General features: G+C 36.6%; 1 protein-coding gene across 6 annotated transcripts in view; it reads left to right on the top strand.

The window, feature by feature from the left end:
* The first annotated feature begins 832 nt into the window (after window positions 1–832).
* Window positions 833–22,129, top strand: part of LOC128983103 (colorectal mutant cancer protein-like) — a 135,490-nt gene continuing 114,193 nt past the window's right edge. For 3 of the 6 annotated variants that reach the window (XM_054402307.1, XM_054402299.1, XM_054402267.1), the window contains exons 1-2: window positions 833–1,185; window positions 4,332–4,467. In XM_054402307.1, coding sequence (XP_054258282.1) covers window positions 4,349–4,467 — 119 coding nt within the window. In that variant the 5' untranslated portion in view covers window positions 833–1,185; window positions 4,332–4,348. The remainder of the gene's footprint in view (window positions 1,186–4,331; window positions 4,468–22,129) is intronic. The other 3 variants (XM_054402283.1, XM_054402291.1, XM_054402275.1) reach the window with 3 other exon arrangements.

Below are 22,129 nucleotides of genomic sequence, written 5' to 3'. Positions count from 1 at the left end.
GGGTTCTGGATGGACTCTAAGCTAAGTTGGCACCACCACATTATGAAAAGGTATGTGTAAAGCTCTCAAGAGTTCTTCACCTTTTAAGGAAGCTTAGGACCACCATTACCAGACCGTATTTGCTAGCGGTGTATCACGCACTGTTTCACAGTCACCTCACGTATGGCCTGGTTCTGTGGGGTCATTCTCCGTCAACACAGGAATTACTCCTACTACAAAAGAGGGCGATGAGAATAATAACATCTTCTGGCTACAAAGCACACTGTCGGCCTATCTTCCTCGAGTTGGGTGTGTTGACTGTCTACAGCCAGTATGTCCTTAACATCTTGACCCTGCTGAAGATAAACATTCATCATTTTGTAGTCAGAGACAATGTACATAGCCACCATACCCGCCAAGCTTGTGACATTGATCTGCCGAGATGCCACCTAGCCCGCTCTCTGAAGAGTTATCCTCGGTCGGTGATAAGGCTGTTTAATTCCTTGCCGGTTCATGTGCGCAATCTGGACCTTGATGATTATAAGACGGCCCTGCGTGACAGGCTGGTTAATAGGCCTCTTTACAGCCTCGAAGAATTAGGCAACGAGCCACTTTTTAGCCATTGCCACAGTGTAAATAGTATTGTGTAAATAGTATTTTAGTATTTAGTAATCTGACGCAGTCATGCCGATTTCATCGGCCAACGACATAGACTACAAGTATCAAGTAAGTAAGTATCAAGCACATCACTATTTCATTTCGTAGTTTAGTTGTCGTTGGCACTGAATACTGAAGGAAGGGAGGATTGGATTGGATTGGAATTTGAAGAGTTCTGCTTCTGCTCAAGATTAAGTTGAGTTGGGACTGTTGTCTTGTGTTGTGACAATAATAAATGAAGTAAACCGATGGACATCGAACATCACAGTATCATTTGTGAACAAGAACATATTATTTCACTAGAGTATTTTTAAATAGATGTGCGTTATAGGCTAGGGTACGTGATTGTTATCTTTAACCTTCTCATTTCGGATCTCAAACTAGGCTAGACCTATTTTCTCTTTAGGCTTTGGCACAATAGCCTAGGCCTAAGTTTACCTAGGCTGTTGCCAAACTTGTTCTAAAGCAACGAAAAATGAGGTTTATAGGTGTTGTGATATAGGTAATAAAATAAGCCAACTTTCTAGCGTTTCTCACCAAGTCATTTAGGTAGGCCTAGCATATGTAACTTACCTTTAAATTAAATTTCTAGGTTAAATTTAGCGACCCTAACACCTAAATCATGAAGTAAGAATATCTAAGCTAGGCCTAGGCTAGACGACTTAACCTACGATGTGCTAAGTTATTAGACGTCTATGAGTGTTACATAGGCTACTTATTGAATTAATAATTATAAAACATAATCGTATGAAACTAAAAATAAGTCTTGTTTTTATTCATCATCAATCTTAGAATGTAAACATTATTAAACATATTAACAGCTGTAATATATTAAAAATCGGATTGAAATTAATTAACTGGTCCAGACTTATATAGATATAAAACAAGATATAACAGTTGTTCTCCCCCTCTTGATTTCAACGTTGCCTAATTCAATATTCACTTGCAACAACTACCTACATTTCTTAGATTTCAATATCCTTGAAGATCGTCTTAAGTGATAAGCAGCTTTGGCTCTTCAATATTTTCATAATTATATGCTGCTGAAGGTCCTTCAATGTTTTGTTGACCGGCACTTGCAGGTGTCTCTGACATTGCGTACCTAATCCCTATTTGATCTAGATAGGTACGAAACCTTACATTTGATAGTTTCAACTCACAATTCAGTTTCAAACTTTGAAAATCAGTTAATGATACTAAAGTAACTTGACTGCCAGAATCAATTTCAAATTGTTTTGAACTTCCACCAACTTTGACTGTGACTAAAAAAGGATCGTCTCGAGGTTCACCTAAATTGTAATAAATAGGTACAGTTTTTACCTGATTGCAGTCATATTCAGAATCTGCGTCACTTCTTTCAGATTCTGATTCTTGTATTTGCTTTATTGGCTGTCTGTCTATAAGAGATGAAATGCAGACTTTCTCGATGTGGCCTTTCTTATCACAAGATTTGCAATAAAGGTTCTTGGATCTACAATCTGATGCTTTGTGATTTTTTTCCCACAGCGTAAACACATATTTTCTAATCCAAGTTCTGTTTCAAGTAGATTTCTTTTCTTGAAGTTTCTAGATGATTGTTGGCTTTTTCTAGTTTTATTTCTCATAGATTCGAAACTTGACACATTTTTCAATGCTTTGGATTTAGAAATTTGTTTAACATCTGAATCGGTACCATATAACTTGTTTTGTATTTTAGCAGCTTCAATTGCTAGTGAAAATTCAACTGCTTTTTCAAAACTGATGTCGTTTCCTTGCTGGAGAATCTGTTCCCGAATTTCACTGTCACGAAGTCCTCGAATAAATTGTGCTTGTAAAATGCTATTTACTGGTTTCCCACAATTTTTTTCTTGGCAATTCCATTTTGAAGATATAGAGAGCTGTTTTAAAACTGCAATGTATTGAGAAATTGATTCATTAGTACCTTGTTCCCTTGATAAAAATTTGTGTCGTTCTGTGAGAACATTTGTCTGGGGACAGAGTTGTTTCTCCAGTAAATCAGTTTTAAAAGGTTTCATAGTCTTTTGAAGATGGAAGATCAGGTGCTGTTAAACTTGATAGAAGGGAATAATATTTTGCACCGAGTGCATTTATCAATATTCTTGCTTTTGTTTCCTTGATTTCTTTTGACTCTCCATGTAACTTTTTTAGTTCAAAGAAGTTTTCCAATCTCTCTTTATAAGATTTGAATGTTTCCACTGTTTCATCAAAAGATTCAAAGGTTATTGAAGAATTTAATATAGGTGTTGTGTCTTTACTGTCTTCTCCATTGTTTTCTGGTTTATGACTTGCAAGTTGTCTTACTAAAGCTACGCGCGCACTACGGCGGCACGGCACGGACGGGCGGTACGGCACGGACGGCATTTTTAAGAGGGGGTGCGCGCACTACGGCGGCACGGCACGGACGGACGGGACGGGACATCCGCACATCCGCAATTTAGGTTAGATGACAGTCTACGAGCTAAAAATTGTGAGTTAAGATGGATGTAGATAAAGTGGTGATAGTAGGTTTAATTTCAGCAGAGGAAGAGGTGACAAGAAGGTGCAAGCAAAGAACATTTAGATACACCACATAAACAGGAAAAGACTAAGTTTTGGAGAGTTCCACACCTTGTTTCCTGATCTTGTAGAAGGATTATGTGTAAAACCTACTTGATTGTTTCATAATAGATCATATTTCTGCCCATATATTGTCACGCCGGACGTTATTAAAATATTCCGGATGTCGCATGTTGTACAGTTTGGGTTTTTTCTCAACGAGAAAAATCAACTTACTAACATCTTTGTTTACAACACACGAAAACACTGCTACTTTGACAGAGATCAGTTGAGAATGGCGGATGTTCCGTGCCGCCCGCCCGGTCGGTGTGCAGTGCTCCCGGTCGGTATGGGCGGTACGGGCGTCACGGCAGCTCAGAAATGTCCTAGAGTTCTGTCTCCCGGACTTTTTAACAAACGGCGGAAGCTGCCGAACGTCCGTTGCCGGCCGTACCGCCGTAGTGCGCGCACTCATATTACATTCAATGTTATTAACTTTTAAAAATTGCCGTGCCGCCCGCCCGTCCGTGCCGTGCCGCCGTAGTGCGCGCGCAGCTTAAATGAGCAAGAGCAGCAGTTTGGGCTTGTAATGTTTCCAATATTGCTCTGTTTTGTTCAGTCACTTTTTGATTATCCATTCATTCTTTTCAAGCTTGAGTAATGCCTAATCTCTTTATTTTCACCTCTGAGTCGCCATTGTTACGTACTTATTGAATTAATAATTATAAAACATAATTGTAAGAAACTAAAAATAAGTCTTGTTTTTATTCATCATCAATCTTAGAATGTAAACATTACTAACATATTAACAGCTGTAATATATTAAAAATAGGATTGAAATTAATTAACTGGTCCAGACTTATATAGATATAAAACAAGATATAACAATGAGTATCAGCGTAGAAGACAGTAGGTAACATTTAGGGAGTCATTACATGGACTTAAGGATACCAGCATTATAGTCAATGATACCGGTGGTATCCTAAAATACAGTGTTCGCTTTTTAAAATTTATCAACCTGTGATGAGATAGGCATATCCTAGTCCCTCAGTCCTAATGTTAGGGTCTATATCAACTAAGTTTGATTTGCCAAACTGCATAGAGAAAAATTTTTCATTTCATGGTTTGAATTTTATTCATCAATTTAATAACCAAAATAGGCCTACCCTCAGTCGAAATGGCTGAGTTAGAACAGAATTCTGCCTGCAGCGAGGAAACTAGTTCTCTGTGTGACGAGGAAAGAGTTCGTAAACTTTTTCAAGCTTGTGATGCAGATGGTGATGGATTTATTGACAGGTAAGCCTAAGGATAATGCCTCTTTCTTAGCTTCTTTATTTGCTTAGTTACGGTACTTTGGTAGGCTATTATCTTATACGGAGGCCACATATTTTACAGCGTGCTGCAGCCGTTATGTTAGGTTGGGTTATCTTATCTTAAATAGCCTAAGTTTGTAGGAATATTGTCGTTTTGTTATGAATCGAACAATATCTTACCAGATGAGTCATACTTTCTATTTAATATAACCCAGCATATAACCGCCGCAGCCCGCTGTAAGCGTGACCTCTGTATAATACCAAAGTACCTATGCATCTCTAGTTCATTACTTAACTTAATATATATAAGGACTAGGCTTATCAACAAAACCCCAATTTAAATTTAAAACTATTTGGCCACTAATCATTTACTTACTTAGCCTACTTACTTACTCCCTCGACGTCGTTGACCAGCTCTTAGACTGAGTCAAAAATAAAAATAATATTTATATACATATTTACAAGTTTGGCAGCAGGTTAGACACAAATTAAAAAAAAAAAAAAAACTCATCTAGGGAGTACCTACAAGGGCCTTGCCAGTAGCCACTCCCTCAGTTCGTTTTGAAAACTGAGGCCTCAAGGTTTTTAAAGTACAGTGGCAGTCGGTTGTACATCCTAATTGCCAACATAAGAAAGCTGTCCTTTTTTTTGTTTAGTGTGCAGAAAGGGATATTAAGGTTGGATTTTGACCTTGTATTGTGATCATGTTGGTCTTCTCTCAATGCAAGACTAGAGATGTTGGTCCTTATGTTGTTTAGAGTGATTAGAATGTACTGGCTGTATACTGTAAGGATAGGCTATTGAGTTTACTAAAAAGAGGTCTGCAATGTTCGTGGTAGTCAGCGGAGGAAATAAGTCTGACTGCCTTCTTTTGTAACAAAAGTATATCCTTACAGCCAGCTGCATGGCCCCAAACCTCCAACCCATAGCTGAGATGGCTGTGGAACAAAGCAAAGTAGACAGTCAGTAGGTATTGCTTTGTCAGCATAAGTTTGAGCTTCCTAAAGTGATGCAATGTCCTCGATAGCTTGGTGCACAGGGCCGGTTCTAGGAATTTTTCAGAGTTAAGCGAACACCCGAATCAGAAATAAATTGTTAACTTAGGCCGTGATGCTCGTCAAGCATGACGTCACGATAGAAGACGGCAATGGCGTAATTTTTGCTGTTTGTGATCAGCTGCTTGTTTTAATATTTCCTTGGAAAATAAATAAATAAATACCTACGTCATTGCCGTCTTCTATCGTGACATCATGCTTGACGAGCATCACGGCCTAAGTAAACAATTTATTTCTAAATGTGAAAACAATTTTTACAGGATAACTTATATAAGTACAGGATACGATATAAGTTTTTACCTAACCCGCCATGTTAAACTTCCCAATCCCAAGCGTGATGTATACAACTTCTTGACTTCACGAGTGATGTAAAGTTGAGTGAAATGGATAATGAAAAATATTGTACGTAACCCCCTGTATATTGTTGGGTCAGGTAAAATCTTGTACGTTACACGTTACGCAAGAGCGTGTTTACATCACATAGGTGAATTATGCAGCTCGCTTCCGCTCGTTGCACAACATTCACCTGCGTGATGTAAAAACGCTCTTACTACACTTGTAATGTAAATAGCTATTACAAAGCCTATTACAATGAAAACAGGTGTAAGTAGATGACAAGAGAGGAATTTTTAATTGAACGCATTAAACATGTAGAAAACATGAAAAACCAAATTTATTACCTTGACAAAAAGAATACAAAATTTTCAATTTTAACAGTTCAAAAGCTTTTAGCAGTTAAAAATTAATTCTCCTAGCTTTGATCTTGGCAAATTCTTTAATTGCTGAGTCGGTATCAATCTGGTTCAGAACAGGTGTACATATACAACTAAAAGAGTGCAATACAATACAATGTAATGCTCTGATCTAGCAAGGGCGAGTTATCAGAAGTAGAAGGAAGGGGAGGGAGGGGGAAGTTTCTTGTTGTGACAAGTGGCGCTGCGCGCTTGCTTATCTCGAGCATGAGTCATGAAATGAAACCCAAAGGCGCCGCGCTGTACGCTGCCGAGCGTCAGCTCACTACAAATCGAAGAGTTGTAGGGCTGTACAAATATACGCATTTTTCAAGTGCTGTTGGTACAAACAGAATAAATTACTTTATTGTGGTGCTTTGAATACTTTAACTCTGAGCAAAAATAAACAAAATTACTTGTAAAATTAAAAAAAAAATTCCGTTGGCGCCATGGCGCCACTTTTTCATGGCGCCATATGCGGCCGCGTAGTTCGCGTATGGGTTAAACCGGCCCTGTTGGTGCACATTTTCATGGTATGTTTTTCCCAGGTGAGTTTGGGGTCGATTATGGAGCCTAATAATTTTACTTCAGACAGGTTATTAGGGATGGGATTCCGAGCTAGACTGCAGGACATGTGTTGCGTTTTGCTTTAATTTAGGCAAAACTTATTTGCTTTGAACCACGTCTTGGTTTTCTCGAAGGACTGTACAGCCTTGACCCTGGCTTTCTCGGGAGTGCTTGCATCCGCAAAGATAGTCGTGTCGTCCGCAAAAAGCAAGACGTTGCCTAACTGCTTGAGGTCGTTCACCATCACCAAGACGATAATTATATAGCACAGGGCCCAACACAGATCCCTGGGGCACTCCATGTTTAACTGGCAATGGACCCTTTTACTGCCATTATCTGTTTTCGATTTAGGAGGTAGGATTTTAAGGCAAGCAGTGCTGGTCCCCCAACGCCATATTGATGTAACTTTTCTGGCAGTTGAATGTGGGAGACGCAATCAAAAGATTTGCTTTTATCAGCTAGGGTGAGTGCAACTGAATTTCACTCTTCAAAAGCATCGATTACCTTAGTGGCAAGTTTAAGAACTGCAGTAGTTGTGGTTCTACCGCTCCTAAAACTATACTGTGAGAAACTAAACAGACTATTGGTTTCAAAGTGTTGAACAAGCTGGGTTTTCATTATAGTCTCATAAATCTTTGCAAACATAGGCACTATGGAAATAGGTCGATAGCTTCCTACATCTTCATGGTTGCCCTTTTTAAAAATGGGTACTGTTTTAGAAACTTTTAAGACATCAGGGAAAACCCCATGGGACATACAAAGATTAAGTACTTTTGCTAGGGGATCAGCAATAATGTCCGCAACATGTTTCAACACAATGATGTTTAAGCCATGGATAGCCTGACTAGTTGTGTTCTTGAATTGTTTGATTATTTTAATGATATTTTGAGGTGTTACATTAAGCCCAGTTAGAGAGTTTATAATAGGCTTGTCCGGTATTTTAGTTCTAGTTTCTATTAATCTAGTTTATTTTAATTCTGTTTAATATAATAGTAGCCCTAATCACAACCGTACTTATTATTAATATATATATATATGAATTTGAACGGATGGTGTTTTTGGTCTCTAGCCCTTTCTTTCCCAAATTATGAAATAAACATTGAAAAAATTTATCTTTGCTTTATTTATTTATAATAGGCATTAATCAATACAAAAATATTTTTTTTACGCAAATTTACATTTAAATTAAAATTTTTATATCATGAGTAAAATAATCATCGTTGGGAAGTTACGGAATGACCATGAGTAAAACATTCATCATTGGGAAAATAAAATAATGCTATTTATAATTATATACAACAAATTATATTAATGTTTATAAAAATGTAACAAAGTTGTAAAAATACAGTAGTCTATAAGAATAAAAGTAAGGTAAATGTATATAATTATATTCTCAGGAATACAAGGAGTCCTCAATAAGCAGCTTCACAAATTGTGTGTACTGGTGGTGTTTAGCCTACTGCAATACCACTCATGTCATGCGGTTCCAACCACTCATTTTCTGTGGTAGCCAATAAAACAATTTCTTTTTTGATTTAGGCACAGGTACAAGTCACATTTTGAACACTTCATTGTCGAATAGTTCTGAATACACAATTTGCATCTTTTCTTTGTCTCAGTTGGAAGTGGCCAATGGTCGACACCGTCGCACCTTACTTCATCAGCAGGCCTTGCAGAATACTTGTACTTCTTGGGTGCATTCGCTTCTGGAGAATCAACGCTTGGCCTTCCTCTCTTATTTTGTTTAGTTTTTCCCTCTCCGCTCTTAATTAAGGCTTCAGCAACTTGTGCTTTGAATACAACCAGAGATTTAGGTTTAGTTTCTGGCTCTAGTTGCTTCAAATGCTCGGCAATCGACCCGGCCGACTTACAACTTGCTCGTCTTTTAGGTGGGGATAAGGGACAGAGTGGGAGGAGCTAACCGGGATTACCCAGGAGTTTGAGGCGCTTCCCATGGTCTAACCACGTCGCTCGAGGCTAGAAGCCAGTCTTGCCAACTGAAAGTACTAGCTCTGTCGAACACTACACACGCGGCGTGTTTATACAGTCTGGCGTTTAGTTGACGTTGGCGCGCAATTCTAATGGATAGTTTCGTCGTTTCTATAGCAACCGTGACGTGACCTCGTTCTCGCGCATTCCTCTGCCTTTGTATTTTTTAATCTGCTTTGAAAGATAAGACTCGCTTATGTGCATTGACCATTGAATCAAATAACAATATCATTCGGGGTTTTTGATCGTTTGTTTGGATAAAACTACGTACCGTATATTGTAGAATTGAATTTGTAGTGTGGTAATATGGTATTATGGTATATATCTTCTATATAATTATTACGCTATATGACACTTTGTCGGTTGAACTCCTCCGCCATTTCTTAACCAATTTTATCCATTGACGTCTCATTGGAAAGAGCGTGTCGCGTAGATTTGCAAACTGGCCTTACATTTTTGACAAAGTCCCTTGGGTTCTGCCCCAGTGGCTTTGAAAATAAAGTAAAAAAAAAAACTTATGAAGAACATAATTTTTTAAGTTTTGATCAGCTGTATAATTTAATTGTTGTTATTTATTTTTCGATTCAATCAAAAGGCATTGAGTAAATTTATTTACTATTTGAGTTTTAAGCTTTTACACGCACTGAGCTCATTCCAAAGATTATTCGTAGAGTATATTTTTTGGCCTTATTATGGTCAGGTTGTTGTTTTAGAGTAATGCAATAAGAGCCAAATTGTTGTTCGAGTACAATGTTTAAAGTGAAATGTAAATTCAATCTTTTTGGGACGCACGGTATATGGAACCGAACCGACATTTATTTATAGTTTAGTAATAATTGGCCTTTGCACTATAATATGCACTGACCTTCGAGTAATACTATCTCCGATCCTCAGTGTCTCCAGTTGTCGGCATTGAATTTTTGGGGTTACGACGCTCCGAGGTTCAGGTGTGATTTGCCATTGTTGTGGTGGACCGGCGTCACCACTGACGTTATAAATTGATTAGTATTCCGTGCGTAGTCCGTCGTCACTCATACCTTACTGTGGTGTTATTAATTAACCATATGTTTTATGTTTAAAAGACCAGATGAACTGATTATTTATTGTTATTATTTACCTTTTGTTTTAAGATGAGTTGTTGAAATTACTAGATAAAATATTGTTCCAAAAATGTTCATTTTGATTAATTAGATAGTTTCTTCACATGGTGTCAGGAATTAATAACACCACATCTCTCTTTGTCACACATCTTCTTTTAATCATATCGTTTTGGTCTTCTTATGATTCTCTGACTTCTTCGATAAGAGTCGTGGTTTAGTTGATCAGGTACATGAGGGATTGTATTAGGCTGATCAATATGTACTCTTTCTTCTAATGGCAATAGTGTTAGATGCCATCGATTTCTTCTAAGCCGTCTTCCATTATTTAGTGTTACCCAATATGATCGGGGATAAATATCTGATTTTGATAAGATTTCTCCTTTACATTTCAGGTCTCTAATCCAGACCTTATCCCTTTCTTCCAGAGGTTTTAGTTCACTAGCTCGTCTCCTGTTGTCAAAATTCCTCTTCATTCTCTCTTACAAAAGGAATTTGATCTTGAATCAAGTGAAGATGAGTCCAAGCCTAGGAATCAGGTTTGTTCAAAGAACAGTGTAAGAGATAAAACCTCAACTGAAGCTTCGAGGGTTACTACAGTTTCAGGTATGCAGACTCAAATTTCTCCACCAGAAGCTTTTGATTTTCAAAATCCTGTCTTATGGCCTCGTTGTATGAAAAGGTTTGAGAGGTACAGGATTGCTTCAGAGCTTTGCTTCAAGCCTGACAGTCAACAAATTAGTATGCTCTTGTATACTCTAGGCGACAAAGGTAAGGATCTTTTCCGTACTTTTGGTATTTTTGATGAGAATAATCTTCAGTATGAAGAAGTTGTTAAAAGTTTCAGTGATTTCTTAAAAGTCAAATGTAACATTGTATATGAACGTGCCAAGTTTCTTAAGAGAAGACAAGGGGCCGATGAAACAGTAGATTCTTTTATAAATGACCTTCATAAATTAGCTGAAACGTGTGAATTCGGAAATTTAAAGGAAGAGCTGATACGTGATTTGATTGTAATTGGAGTCAATAATCCAAAACTTTCAGAGACTACAAATGGACGATTCACTAACTTTGAGGAAGGCTATCAACAAAGTTCGGCAATCCGAGTCTATTTTGAAACAGCAAAAAGTAGTAAGAGATCGAGTAGGCGACATATCAAATTCAATTAGTCAAGATGAGGTAGTAGGAGCCGTTAGCAGTAAAGTAGGCTCTTTCAGAAACAAGTTGAGATGTAACAAATGTAACCTAAGTATAGGGAGTGCCCAGCATATAAAGTTGAGTGTTTTAGATGTGGTGAGAAGGGACATTTTGCTAAGTGTTGTATAAAACAAGGACAGAAAACAATACGGGAAGTTGAGGACAACAACGGAAATGACACGTCAAATTTTTGTTTGGGTGAAATTCAGGTAATGAAGTACGGCAAAGAATGCCCTGTAGTTGAAATAGAAATCAATGAACATAAAGTTTGGTTTAAAATGGATACAGGGGCCGATGTATCAGTCATTGGAGAACATCAGGCTCGATCCCTCGGTCTCCAATTACAAGGTTGTGATCGTGTATTGTATGGACCAGGCAAAAATATGCTCAACATTCTGGGTGTAGCTAAGGTTCTTCTCAAATACAATGACCGAGTACTATCAGAAGATTTGTACGTGCTAGGTAAACAAAATTCTCCGTTGCTAAGCCGAAATGCACTACTTAGTTTAGGTCTGATAACCTTTAATGTCAATTTAATTGATAAAGATGAAGTTGAACAGTTATGCCCAAAGGTTTTCAATGGGATGGGCAGTCTAAACAGTACATACAAGATTAAACTACAAGAAAACGCTCAACCTTATGCAGTAATGTCCCCCAGAAGAGTGGCTGTATCTCTATACAAACCAGTAAGAGAAGAGCTAGATAAAATGATAAAAGAAGGTGTAATTGAAGCCATATCAGAACCAACAGAATGGTGTTCACCCATTGTAGTAGTGCCTCGTGTAGATGGTAGAATAAGGCTATGTGTAGATTACACAAAACTAAATACTTACGTGCAAAGAGAACATTTACAACTACCATCAGTAGAAGAATCCTCAGCTAAGATTGAAGGAGTTAAATATTTCAGTAAACTGGACGCAGCTAATGGATTTTGGCAAATACCTCTTGACGAAAGTTCATACAAGTTAACAACTTTCATTACTCCATTTGGAAGATATTATTTCTAAAGGCTACCATTTGGAATTTGTTCTGGCCCAGAGGTATTCCAAAAGAGGATAAGTCAGATATTAGCAGACATTCCAGGAGTGATTAACCAGGCTGACGACATATTGGTTGTAGGGAATACAGAAGAGGAACACGATACTAGAGTAAAGCTTGTGATTGAAAGATTGACAGAACACGGAGTGACTCTTAATAAAAACAAGTGTTTATTTGGCCTCACAAGTGTAACATTCCTTGGGCATTTAATTACTCAAGATGGTATAAGCCCAGAAAAGATCCAGAAAAGATTAAGGCAATTTCTTCTATGAAGGAGCCAACTTGTGTTTCAGAGCTGAGACAGTTTTTAGGAATGGTGAATCAACTAATGAAATTTGTACCAAACCTAGTAGAAATGACAGCACCTTTACGCTGTCTATTGAAGAAACAAAGTTTGTGGGTATGGGGGGAATCCCAAGACAAGGCATTCAAATTGTTAAAAGATGCAGTGACAAAATCCCCAGTGTTGGCTCCTTACAAAAGTAATGCTGAGACTAGAATAATTACTGCAGATGCATCTTCATATGGTATTGGGGCGGTAATGGAGCAGCTGCACGGTGAGGTGTGGAGACCAGTAGCATATGCATCCAGAAGTTTGACTGATGTTGAAACACGCTATGCGCAAATAGAAAAGGAAGCATTAGGCGTGACTTGGGCATGTGAAAAGTTTTCAATGTATATTTTGGGAAAGCAATTTCAAGTGTACACAGACCACAAACCATTAGTAGAAATTCTAGGGTCAAAGCCTATTTCAGAGCTTTTGTCTAGACTTCAAAGATTTTGAATGAGGCTTTTAGTCTTCGATTATAAGACAACTTATCTACCTGGGAAAGAAAACTTCATGGCAGATTGTTTATCTCGAAGTCCTGGAAACATCAAAGAAGACTTCGTCAAAGACAGAATCTATGAACTGACTGTAGACGATGCGCTATTCATCAGGAGCATTGTAGAAACTTTCCCGTGTTCAGATAAACGGCTAAAAGAAATTAAACAAGCTCAAGGTAATGATCCCGAGAGTCGAGAAATCTTGTCGTCAATTTTGGAGAATAATTGGCGTAAGAACTCAATATTTTGGAAATATAAAGATGAACTTGTTTTGGAAGATGGTTTGATAGTAAAAGGAAGACGAATGTTCATACCTAGAAGCTTACGGAAAGAAATTTTAAGCAAAATTCACGAAGGCCATTTAGGTATAGTGAAATGTCGTTCAAGAGCAAAAGAATCCGTCTGGTGGCCGGGCTGTTCGAGAGATGTCAAGTCTGAAGTAGAAAACTGTCTTGTGTGTCTTGAACACCGTCAAGTGAACAAAGAGCCTTTGATGCCCACAGAACTACCAAAAGGTCCTTGGGTCTATCTTTCCGCAGATCTATTTATGTGTAATAGAAAGTGGTTCTTGGTGGTTCAAGACTATTATTCAAGATTTATTGAATTAGTTGAACTCAGTGTTCTGTCCTCCAATTTGGTTGTAGGAAAGTTAAAGAACATTTTTGCAAGACATGGAATTCCATACAAGATTCGGACTGATGGCGGAACTCAATTCACATCACAAGAGTTCAAGGATTTTGCAAAAGAGTATGGGTTTGAAGCAACTACCACCAGTCCGTACTTTCCCAAGGCCACACTAAAAAAACAGGCCGTAATGCTCGTCTAGCATGACGTCACGATAGAAGACGGCAATGACGTATTTTTGCCGTTTGTGATCAGCTGCTTGTTTTAATTTTTTAATTGAAAACAAAAATATAACCTTAATTACGTCATTGCCATCTTCTATCGTGACGTCATGATTGATGAGCATTACGGCCTGTTTTTTTAGTGTGGCCTTGACTTTCCTCAGGCAAACGGTGGTGCTGAGAACGCAGTGTCAATAGCTAAAAGAATATTGTTGAAAAATAAAGATCCAAATCTAGGGTTATTAGTTTACCGCACAACAAAGTTAGAATCGGGACTGTCTCCAGCAGAGCTGCTTTATGGAAGAAAATTGAGGTCAAATCTTCCATCATTGAAAGATTTTGAAAAGGTCAATACTAATGATTTGATTGGTTTTCAACAAAACGACAAACGCATAAAAGAGAGAATGAAGAGGAATTTTGACAACAGGAGACGAGCTAGTGAACTAAAACCTCTGGAAGAAAGGGATAAGGTCTGGATTAGAGACCTGAAATGTAAAGGAGAAATCTTATCAAAATCAGATATTTATCCCCGATCATAATAATAATAATAATAAAAATGCCTTTATTTAAAGCGGTCTTCAGATACACTGGTTTTCAAGACAACTCAAAGTCACAAAAAGTTTACAAGTACACAATAATTACAAACAGTGGAACTAAACTAGCTTTAGATTGGCCTTAAATGAATTACATGACATGATTTTCATGTTTCTTGGGAGGGTGTTGTATGCCTGGGGTCCAAAGTATGAGAACCTCTTTTTACCTATCTCACGCCGCACTCTCGGCATTTCAAGCAAGCCGTCCTGCCTAGTACAGCGTTCCCTAACTGATGTTCGAGGCATAAGTTTCCTTTTCAAATAGGGAGGCAAATTAGAAGACAGTGTCTTGTGAACAATTAAAACAGTTTGTAGAAAACATTGTTTTTCCAAAGAGAGTACCTTAGCCTGTTTGCGATAGGCAGATATATGATCAAACTTCCTCAGATTGAAGACAAACCTCAGGGCTCGGTTTTGCAACCTCGTAAGAAGAACTCTACAGTCAAGAGTAAGACATTCACCAAACGATGGAAGTGCATAGTGAATAATAGGGAAGACTGTTGATTTGACCAATTCTAGCTTAGCATTTTCAGATAGTATCCCTCTCAAACGGTGTAAAATTCTCAACCTATTTGAGACTCTCTGACAAATGTAACTAACATGTGAGCGAAAATTGAGTTGAGAATCAATTCTGATACCTAACACCTTAACAGAATCAGACACCACAAGAATTTGACCGTCCAGCTCTACCTTTTCAATAAGACTATTTTTAGGCTGCAAACCAGAAGACCAGAAATGAAGCACAGTACACTTTTCAGGATTCAATTTTAGACCGTGATCGTCAGACCATTGCTTTACCCTTAGCAAGTCATTGTTGATGAGATTGACTGCTTCATGAAAATCAAAAGGGGCGTGGGAAAGAACTAGTTGACAATCATCAGCGTAGGAATGTAAAGTGGAAGATTTCAGAACGCTATCGAGGTCATGGGTGTACAATATGAAAAGTATTGGACCCAGACAAGTCCCCTGAGGGACCCCTACTTCTCTTTGAATCAACTCGGAGCACCTACCATTCACCTTAGTCACCTGGGATCGGTTACAAAGATATGAGGAAAACCATTTGAGTGTACACTCATGGAATTTTAGAAACCTGAGCTTTGATATGAGCATGTCGTGATGAACAGAGTCGAAAGCATTTGAATAATCAAGTGATGCCATAAAGCTGTGCAACCCTTGGTCCTTGGCCTGAAGAAGCTCATCAGTCATATTGAGAAGAGCAGTGCAGGTGCTGAACCCTCTACGGAAACCTGACTGTGATTCCAAAAGTATGTCCGACTCCTCCAGGTAACTTACCAACTGTTCCACAACAATTTTCTCCAAGATTTTCGAACAAACAGGCAGAATTGATATTGGGCGGAAGTGGCTACTCGTAGTTGGATTAGAGCACTTTGGGAGCGGAATCACAATGCTTTGCTTCCAACTATCAGGGAAAACTCCAGTCTCTAGTGACACATTAATCAGATGAGTTATTGCTGAGACACAATAAGGGCTAACACCTTTTAACATATCAATTGATATGCCATCGATACCAGATGCCTTTGAACGTATTTTATTCATAGTTTCTATAACTTGCTCTTTGGTGACAGCTCTAAATTTGAAATTATTCTCAACTTCTCCACAGTAATTTTCCTGATAGAATGCCAATCTCTTTTGGTCAATACTATTACCTGATCCCATACTTGCAAAAAACATATTTAATTCATTTGGAGGAAGTTGACAAGGGCTTTCTTTTTCACATTTTTCTAAAACGCCACTTTTAGACAGTGTTGACCAGAACTTCTTAGAATTTTTGCAATCTGGTTGTGCGCAAAATATTCTTTCTTGGCCCTTCGAACAGCACTATTCAGCTCATTTCTGCATTTGATGTATGATTGCTTGGCAGTTGGGCATCTGTTATGTATAGCTCTTAATTTATTTTTCTCTTTGATAAGGCTATTAATTTTGGAAGTAATCCATGGTGACCTATTTCTTGTCACACGTTTCCTTACTACAGGGGCACAGCTATCAAACACATTGATTATGTTGTTTGAAATAAATTTTGCAATACAATTTGTATCTTTTGATGCCAAAATATGATTCCAATTAATTTCTGAAACAAGTCTCAAAAAAACTGCCATGTCAAAGTTTTTATAGTCTCTATAGGAAATAAATTTCCCAAACTTTTTAGCCTTAAAAATTGGTATTTCACAGTAAGTCAGCTTATGGTCGGTGATTTTCTTCCCCCTACCATCCAATATTTCTGACGTATTTACAACTTCAACAAATGGGTTAAGGCATTTATCAACTATGATGTGATCTATTAGGGAAGATGATGTCGCTGTGCAACGAGTGGGCTCATTCACGACCTGTGTAAGCCCCAAGGAATCCAATAGATTATTCAAGAATTTTGTACAGGGCTTACTAGCATCAAGCATGTCAACATTCAGATCGCCCAATAGAACAATTCTGTCTGCCTCTGGGGAGAAGTCTATAAACAAGGAGTACAACAAAGAACCTAAAGACGAATACAACACTGATGGAGATCTATATGTAACACAAACACACAATCTTTAGGATTTGATATTTACAAGAACACAGAGATATTGAATACTGCTGTCAACGTTAGAAAGATAGACCTGAGTGAAACGAAGATCACTTCTCAAATAAAGAGCATCTCCACCTCTCAATACAATACAATACCCATCATATTGGGTAACACTAAATAATGGAAGACGGCTTAGAAGAAATCGATGGCATCTAACACTATTGCCATTAGAAGAAAGAGTACATATTGATCAGCCTAATACAATCCCTCAGGTACCTGATCAAATAAACCACGACTCTTATCGAAGAAGTCAGAGAATCATAAGAAGACCAAAACGATATGATTAAAAGAAGATGTGTGACAAAGAGAGATGTGGTGTTATTAATTAACCATATGTTTTATGTTTAAAAGACCAGATGAACTGATTATTTATTGTTATTATTTACCTTTTGTTTTGAGATGAGTTGTTGAAATTACTAGATAAAATACTGTTCCTAAAATGTTCATTTTGATTAATTAGATAGTTTCTTCACACTTACAAATAACACGTTCTAGGACGGTAGTTATGATGGAATTAGTTATACAAATTATTTTCCTGTGCTAAAATTCAATAAAAACGTATATAAATACCTGCCTAAACACCATCGGTCCCCTCATGAGTGAAATTCAAAAACGTGTGTATGAGTAAAACTACCGAAAATGCATATATGTGACATGTGGGTTGGCACTACTGGGGTGGTTGTGAGAGGTAGAGGAATTCATTAGTTCCGCTTTTAAGTTAATATTTTACCGTATTTTCAGTCGGACATATAACATGTTATGTTGAGTGTACATTACACATAAGTGTACAATCTTATACTGACTAATAGGTGCCGTGCTTCGAGCGCCGCGGCTAAATTTGTAGTGCGAGCGCCGAAGCCATAAATCTTGTATGGATCTGCTCAATGATGCAGAAGTCTCTGTGGTAGGGCTTATTTTAACTCCGCGCGGTGGCCACTTCGGGTTCCCCGCGGTACATGATCAAGTTCGGAGAGCCAGCTGTTGTATTATATAGGTTTGGTTAGGTAAGGTTAGGTTAATAGCAAACGTTTATGCTATTATAATTAGGTATAAGAACACTTTAAAAACACTAAGCTTTAAAAAGGTTTTAAAAGCTTGCATATACGGACACAACTTATCTACAACATGGATGATTTGACGATTATAAGTGTACAGTATACTTGATTAGCGCTGTCAAATCTGTCACAACGTAGCAGGTAGTCCGCGCGGCTCGCGCCACGTAACCGACTGATATTCAGTATTGTTTTTGTCAGAAATTTGGTCTCACAGACCGACGTAAATAAAGTAAGGTGTAGTGAAAAAGCTAAAAACGTAGCGGTTTTTCCTTTTTTTAAAATATTTTTTTGTCAATACAACTGGATGAAATGTTTATTTTTTTACTAAAGCATCTTTGCTAGATATTTCTTACTATGAAAAATCTATAATTGTTTGGTACTGGCTAAGTTCTTCAGCCATGCTATTAAATAAACATGTACGTGAAAAAAGCTTTATTTTCTTCCGAAATCATTTATTTACAAGAAATGCAATGTTTTTATTTTCCCAAAAGATTAGCTGTATATAAATTGTTCTTAATAAATTTATAGTTTACATGAAAAATGTGTATGTAAAAGTTGGTCTCACTGATGGACGTCACCATTTTGACCCGAAAAATCGGGAGCATTTCATAAAGTCCAAATTTCACAAAGTCCAACGGTTAAAATATTAAATAAACAGAGCGCTTCACAAGGTCCAAATTTCATAAAGTCCAAACTATAACATTCAAATAATCACCGTTTCACAATGTCCAAATTTCACAAAGTCCAATGTTAAAAAATCAAATAAACAGATCGTTTCACAAGGTCCAAATTTCATAAAGTCCAAAACTATAACATTCAAATAACCACTGTTTCATAATGTCCAAATTTCACAAAGTCCAACGTTAAAATATCAAATAAACAGAGCGTTTCACAAGGTCCAAATTTCACAAAGTCCAACGGTACAGTCTGGGCCAAAAGTCTCTACAGTGGTTGCCACGGTCAGATAGCAGGCACCGTCTGCCGGCGCTCAACTACTGATTACTGATTACTCCCTGTTGCAGCAAACCTAAGTACGGTACTTGTTAAACTAATGCTATTTAAATAGGGAATAAATGTGATAATTTTAAGGAGATATTCTAGTGTAAATCAAATAAGGGAAATGGAAAATCGATTAGTCTGCAGGTTTGCTGCGGAGGGGGTGATACCACTACTTTACACTCTATACAACGTATCTACGGACGCACAATGATGTTTTGTGACGCGTGGCAACAACACTAGGTATATATAAAAAAAAAATATTTTTTTTAATAAATATTCTATATAAATATATTCTATATATATATATATCTATATATATATATATAGAATATATGTATAGAAATAAATATATAAATAAATAATAAATAATATAAATAAATATATAGAATATATATATATATAAAAATATCTATATATTCTATAAATATTTTTTTTTATAGTGTAGTACCTACATACCGAACCACGGCAACCTCTGCAGCGACTTCTGGCCGAGACTGTACCGTTGGACCTTGTGAAATTTGGACCTTGTGAAACGCTATGTTTATTTGATATTTTAACATTGGACTTTGTGAAATTTGGACATTGTGAAACGGCGATTGTTTGAATGTCATAGTTTTAAATTTGGACCTTGTGAAACGCTCTGTACATTTGATATTTTAACGTTGGACTTAGTGAAATTTGGACCTTGTAAAACGCTCTGTTTATTAATAATTTAACCGTTGGACCTTGTGAAATTTGGACCTTATGAACCTCACCCGAAAAATCACGTCACCATTGGGGGATTAAATAAGCATGAAAAAATTTGAATGCAGTTATTATTAACACTATTTTTTTATTAGTGGAGCGAGCGAAGCTCTTTTAATACACTCCTCCTTTTTACAGAAAAGCCCTAACTGTCCTATGGGGGAAGGGGTAATTCTCCACTAGTTTTCCACAAGTTGTTTGCGCAAAGCACGTAGCAAGTAGTCTTCCACTTTTTGTTGTAAACTTTCTTTGATCCTTACTGACTCTCCACGGAAAACCAAAATTTGGTGGAAAACTTGTCTCTCTACTAGTGGACAACAGAAAAAGTCACTGCATTTTGTAGAAAAAGCAACTAGTGATAATAGACTAGTGTTTACAATAGACAATAGACAAACATTCTTTATTCACACAAACATTGAGAATGGTAATGGTGTCAAAATACTGAGTTCAGTAAATTAAAAGTATGAACAAAAATAGATATAAAAGAGAATAAATAACAAATTTAAAAAAAGAGATTGGAAAAGAGATTAAGACGATAAATAATTTAGTAAATCAGTATTTACTTACAATCATATATTCCACATCGATTGTACCTTATATACCATTAACTTTCGATAATGCAAGTAGATTTCTCATTTATGAGACCATCAGATTTAGCATTACTTTAGAAACTGCTCTTACTTTACGAAATCTCCGAAACTAGGCTCTTGTCGTAAGTATACATATATAAGTGGAACTACAACTGCCCTAGGTTGAATTATGATAATAATACAAGTTTGAATTAGAATCATATACAGTCATTTATTCTGTAGATGGTTCTAAATTCATAGTTTGACTTTTCGTAGACCTGGCTTTGTCTGTGTTTGTCTGTGTTGGCTGTGTGCTTGTCGTTATATGACCATTTTAAGTCATTGATTAAAACTTCAATATATATATATATATATATATATATATATAAGCACTTTTGCTGAGAGACTGGTTTTACTTATTGCTTAAAGTCTGTTATGCTTTCATAAGTTATTTCCATGTGTTTTAATTGTTTTATGAATAATGTAAACATGTTTAGTTTGTTGTTTTGATTTGTAAAGAACACAAGCTCATTTTGGTGTTAAAATTAAATCCTATATTTTGTCATTCCTGAATTTTATTTCGTCCGTGATATCACAAGTAAGTGAATCGCGTACAGTGACTACGACATGCTTAAGTCTGGTTTTACATAGCTTTTGTCACTGGTAATACAGTAGTTTACTTGCATGTATTCGTGCCATTTTATGCAACTAGTTGCTCTACCCGTGCTTCGCTACGGGGTGAGAATACAGAAACGAATAATTCGGTTTTACTTTGAGATACTATAATATAAAGGGTTATTCTAAATGATGGACCCATTTTTAATGCTTTATTTAATTTTTATACTATTAAACTTACCGCTATAAAATACACATCAAACAAAAAAGCAACTCAAAGAGTTTATGCCTTCCAAAGACACATAATTTAACAATATCGATCCAACAGACCTGTAGATTTAATTGTACAAAGTTAAAAAGTAATTTCCAACTTTTTTTACCACTAGAAACTTGGAGGTTACTTGACGTTTTTGCAAATAACTTTTAAATGGTGAGGAAATCGACCAAAGTGGAAGGTATTATTCCGAAAGAGAATAAAATTTCCTACAATCTACTACAATGCATTTTTTGAAAATACTCAAGAAAGGTACCAAAAATTGCCTCAAAATGAAAAAAAAAAAATTCAAAATGAAAACCCCCGTCTTTAATTGTAGACAATAAACATAGCAAACATTAAATTTCACACTTTTTTATTTTAAGCCAAATTTAGGCTATATTTATTGAGTATTTTCAAGATAATGCGTAATAGTAGATTTAAGTTTTTCCTCACCATTTAAAAGTTATTTGCAAAAACATCAAGTAACCTCCAAATTTCTAGTGATAAAAAAAGTTGGAGATTACTTTTTAACTTTGTACATTAAATCTACAGTTCTGTTGGATCGATATTGTTAAATTATGTACGTCTTTGGAAGGCATAAACTCTTTGAGTTGCTTTTTCGTTTGATGTGTATTTTATAGCAGTAAGTTAAATAGTATAAAAATTATAAAGCATTAAAAATGGGTCCATCATTTAGAATAACCCTGTACTATAAGAAACAATTACAACACACTTAATAGGAAACATATAGGCAAAGGCTCAATCGTGCTTATTGATTATTCAAATGAAGATCTCTCAATGTATTACAATACTATCATTTTATATAGTGTATAGCATTTAAAATATATATGCTAAAGTATAATTCATTAACCACATGGCACCAAGA

This window comes from Macrosteles quadrilineatus, unplaced genomic scaffold (assembly GCF_028750875.1).
Source record: "Macrosteles quadrilineatus isolate MER2022 unplaced genomic scaffold, UCM_ALF_1.0 Scaffold_1__1_contigs__length_201487025, whole genome shotgun sequence".
NCBI lineage: Eukaryota > Metazoa > Arthropoda > Insecta > Hemiptera > Cicadellidae > Macrosteles > Macrosteles quadrilineatus.
Note: the sequence above shows the minus strand (reverse complement) of the source record. Positions and strands in the feature narration are given on the sequence as shown.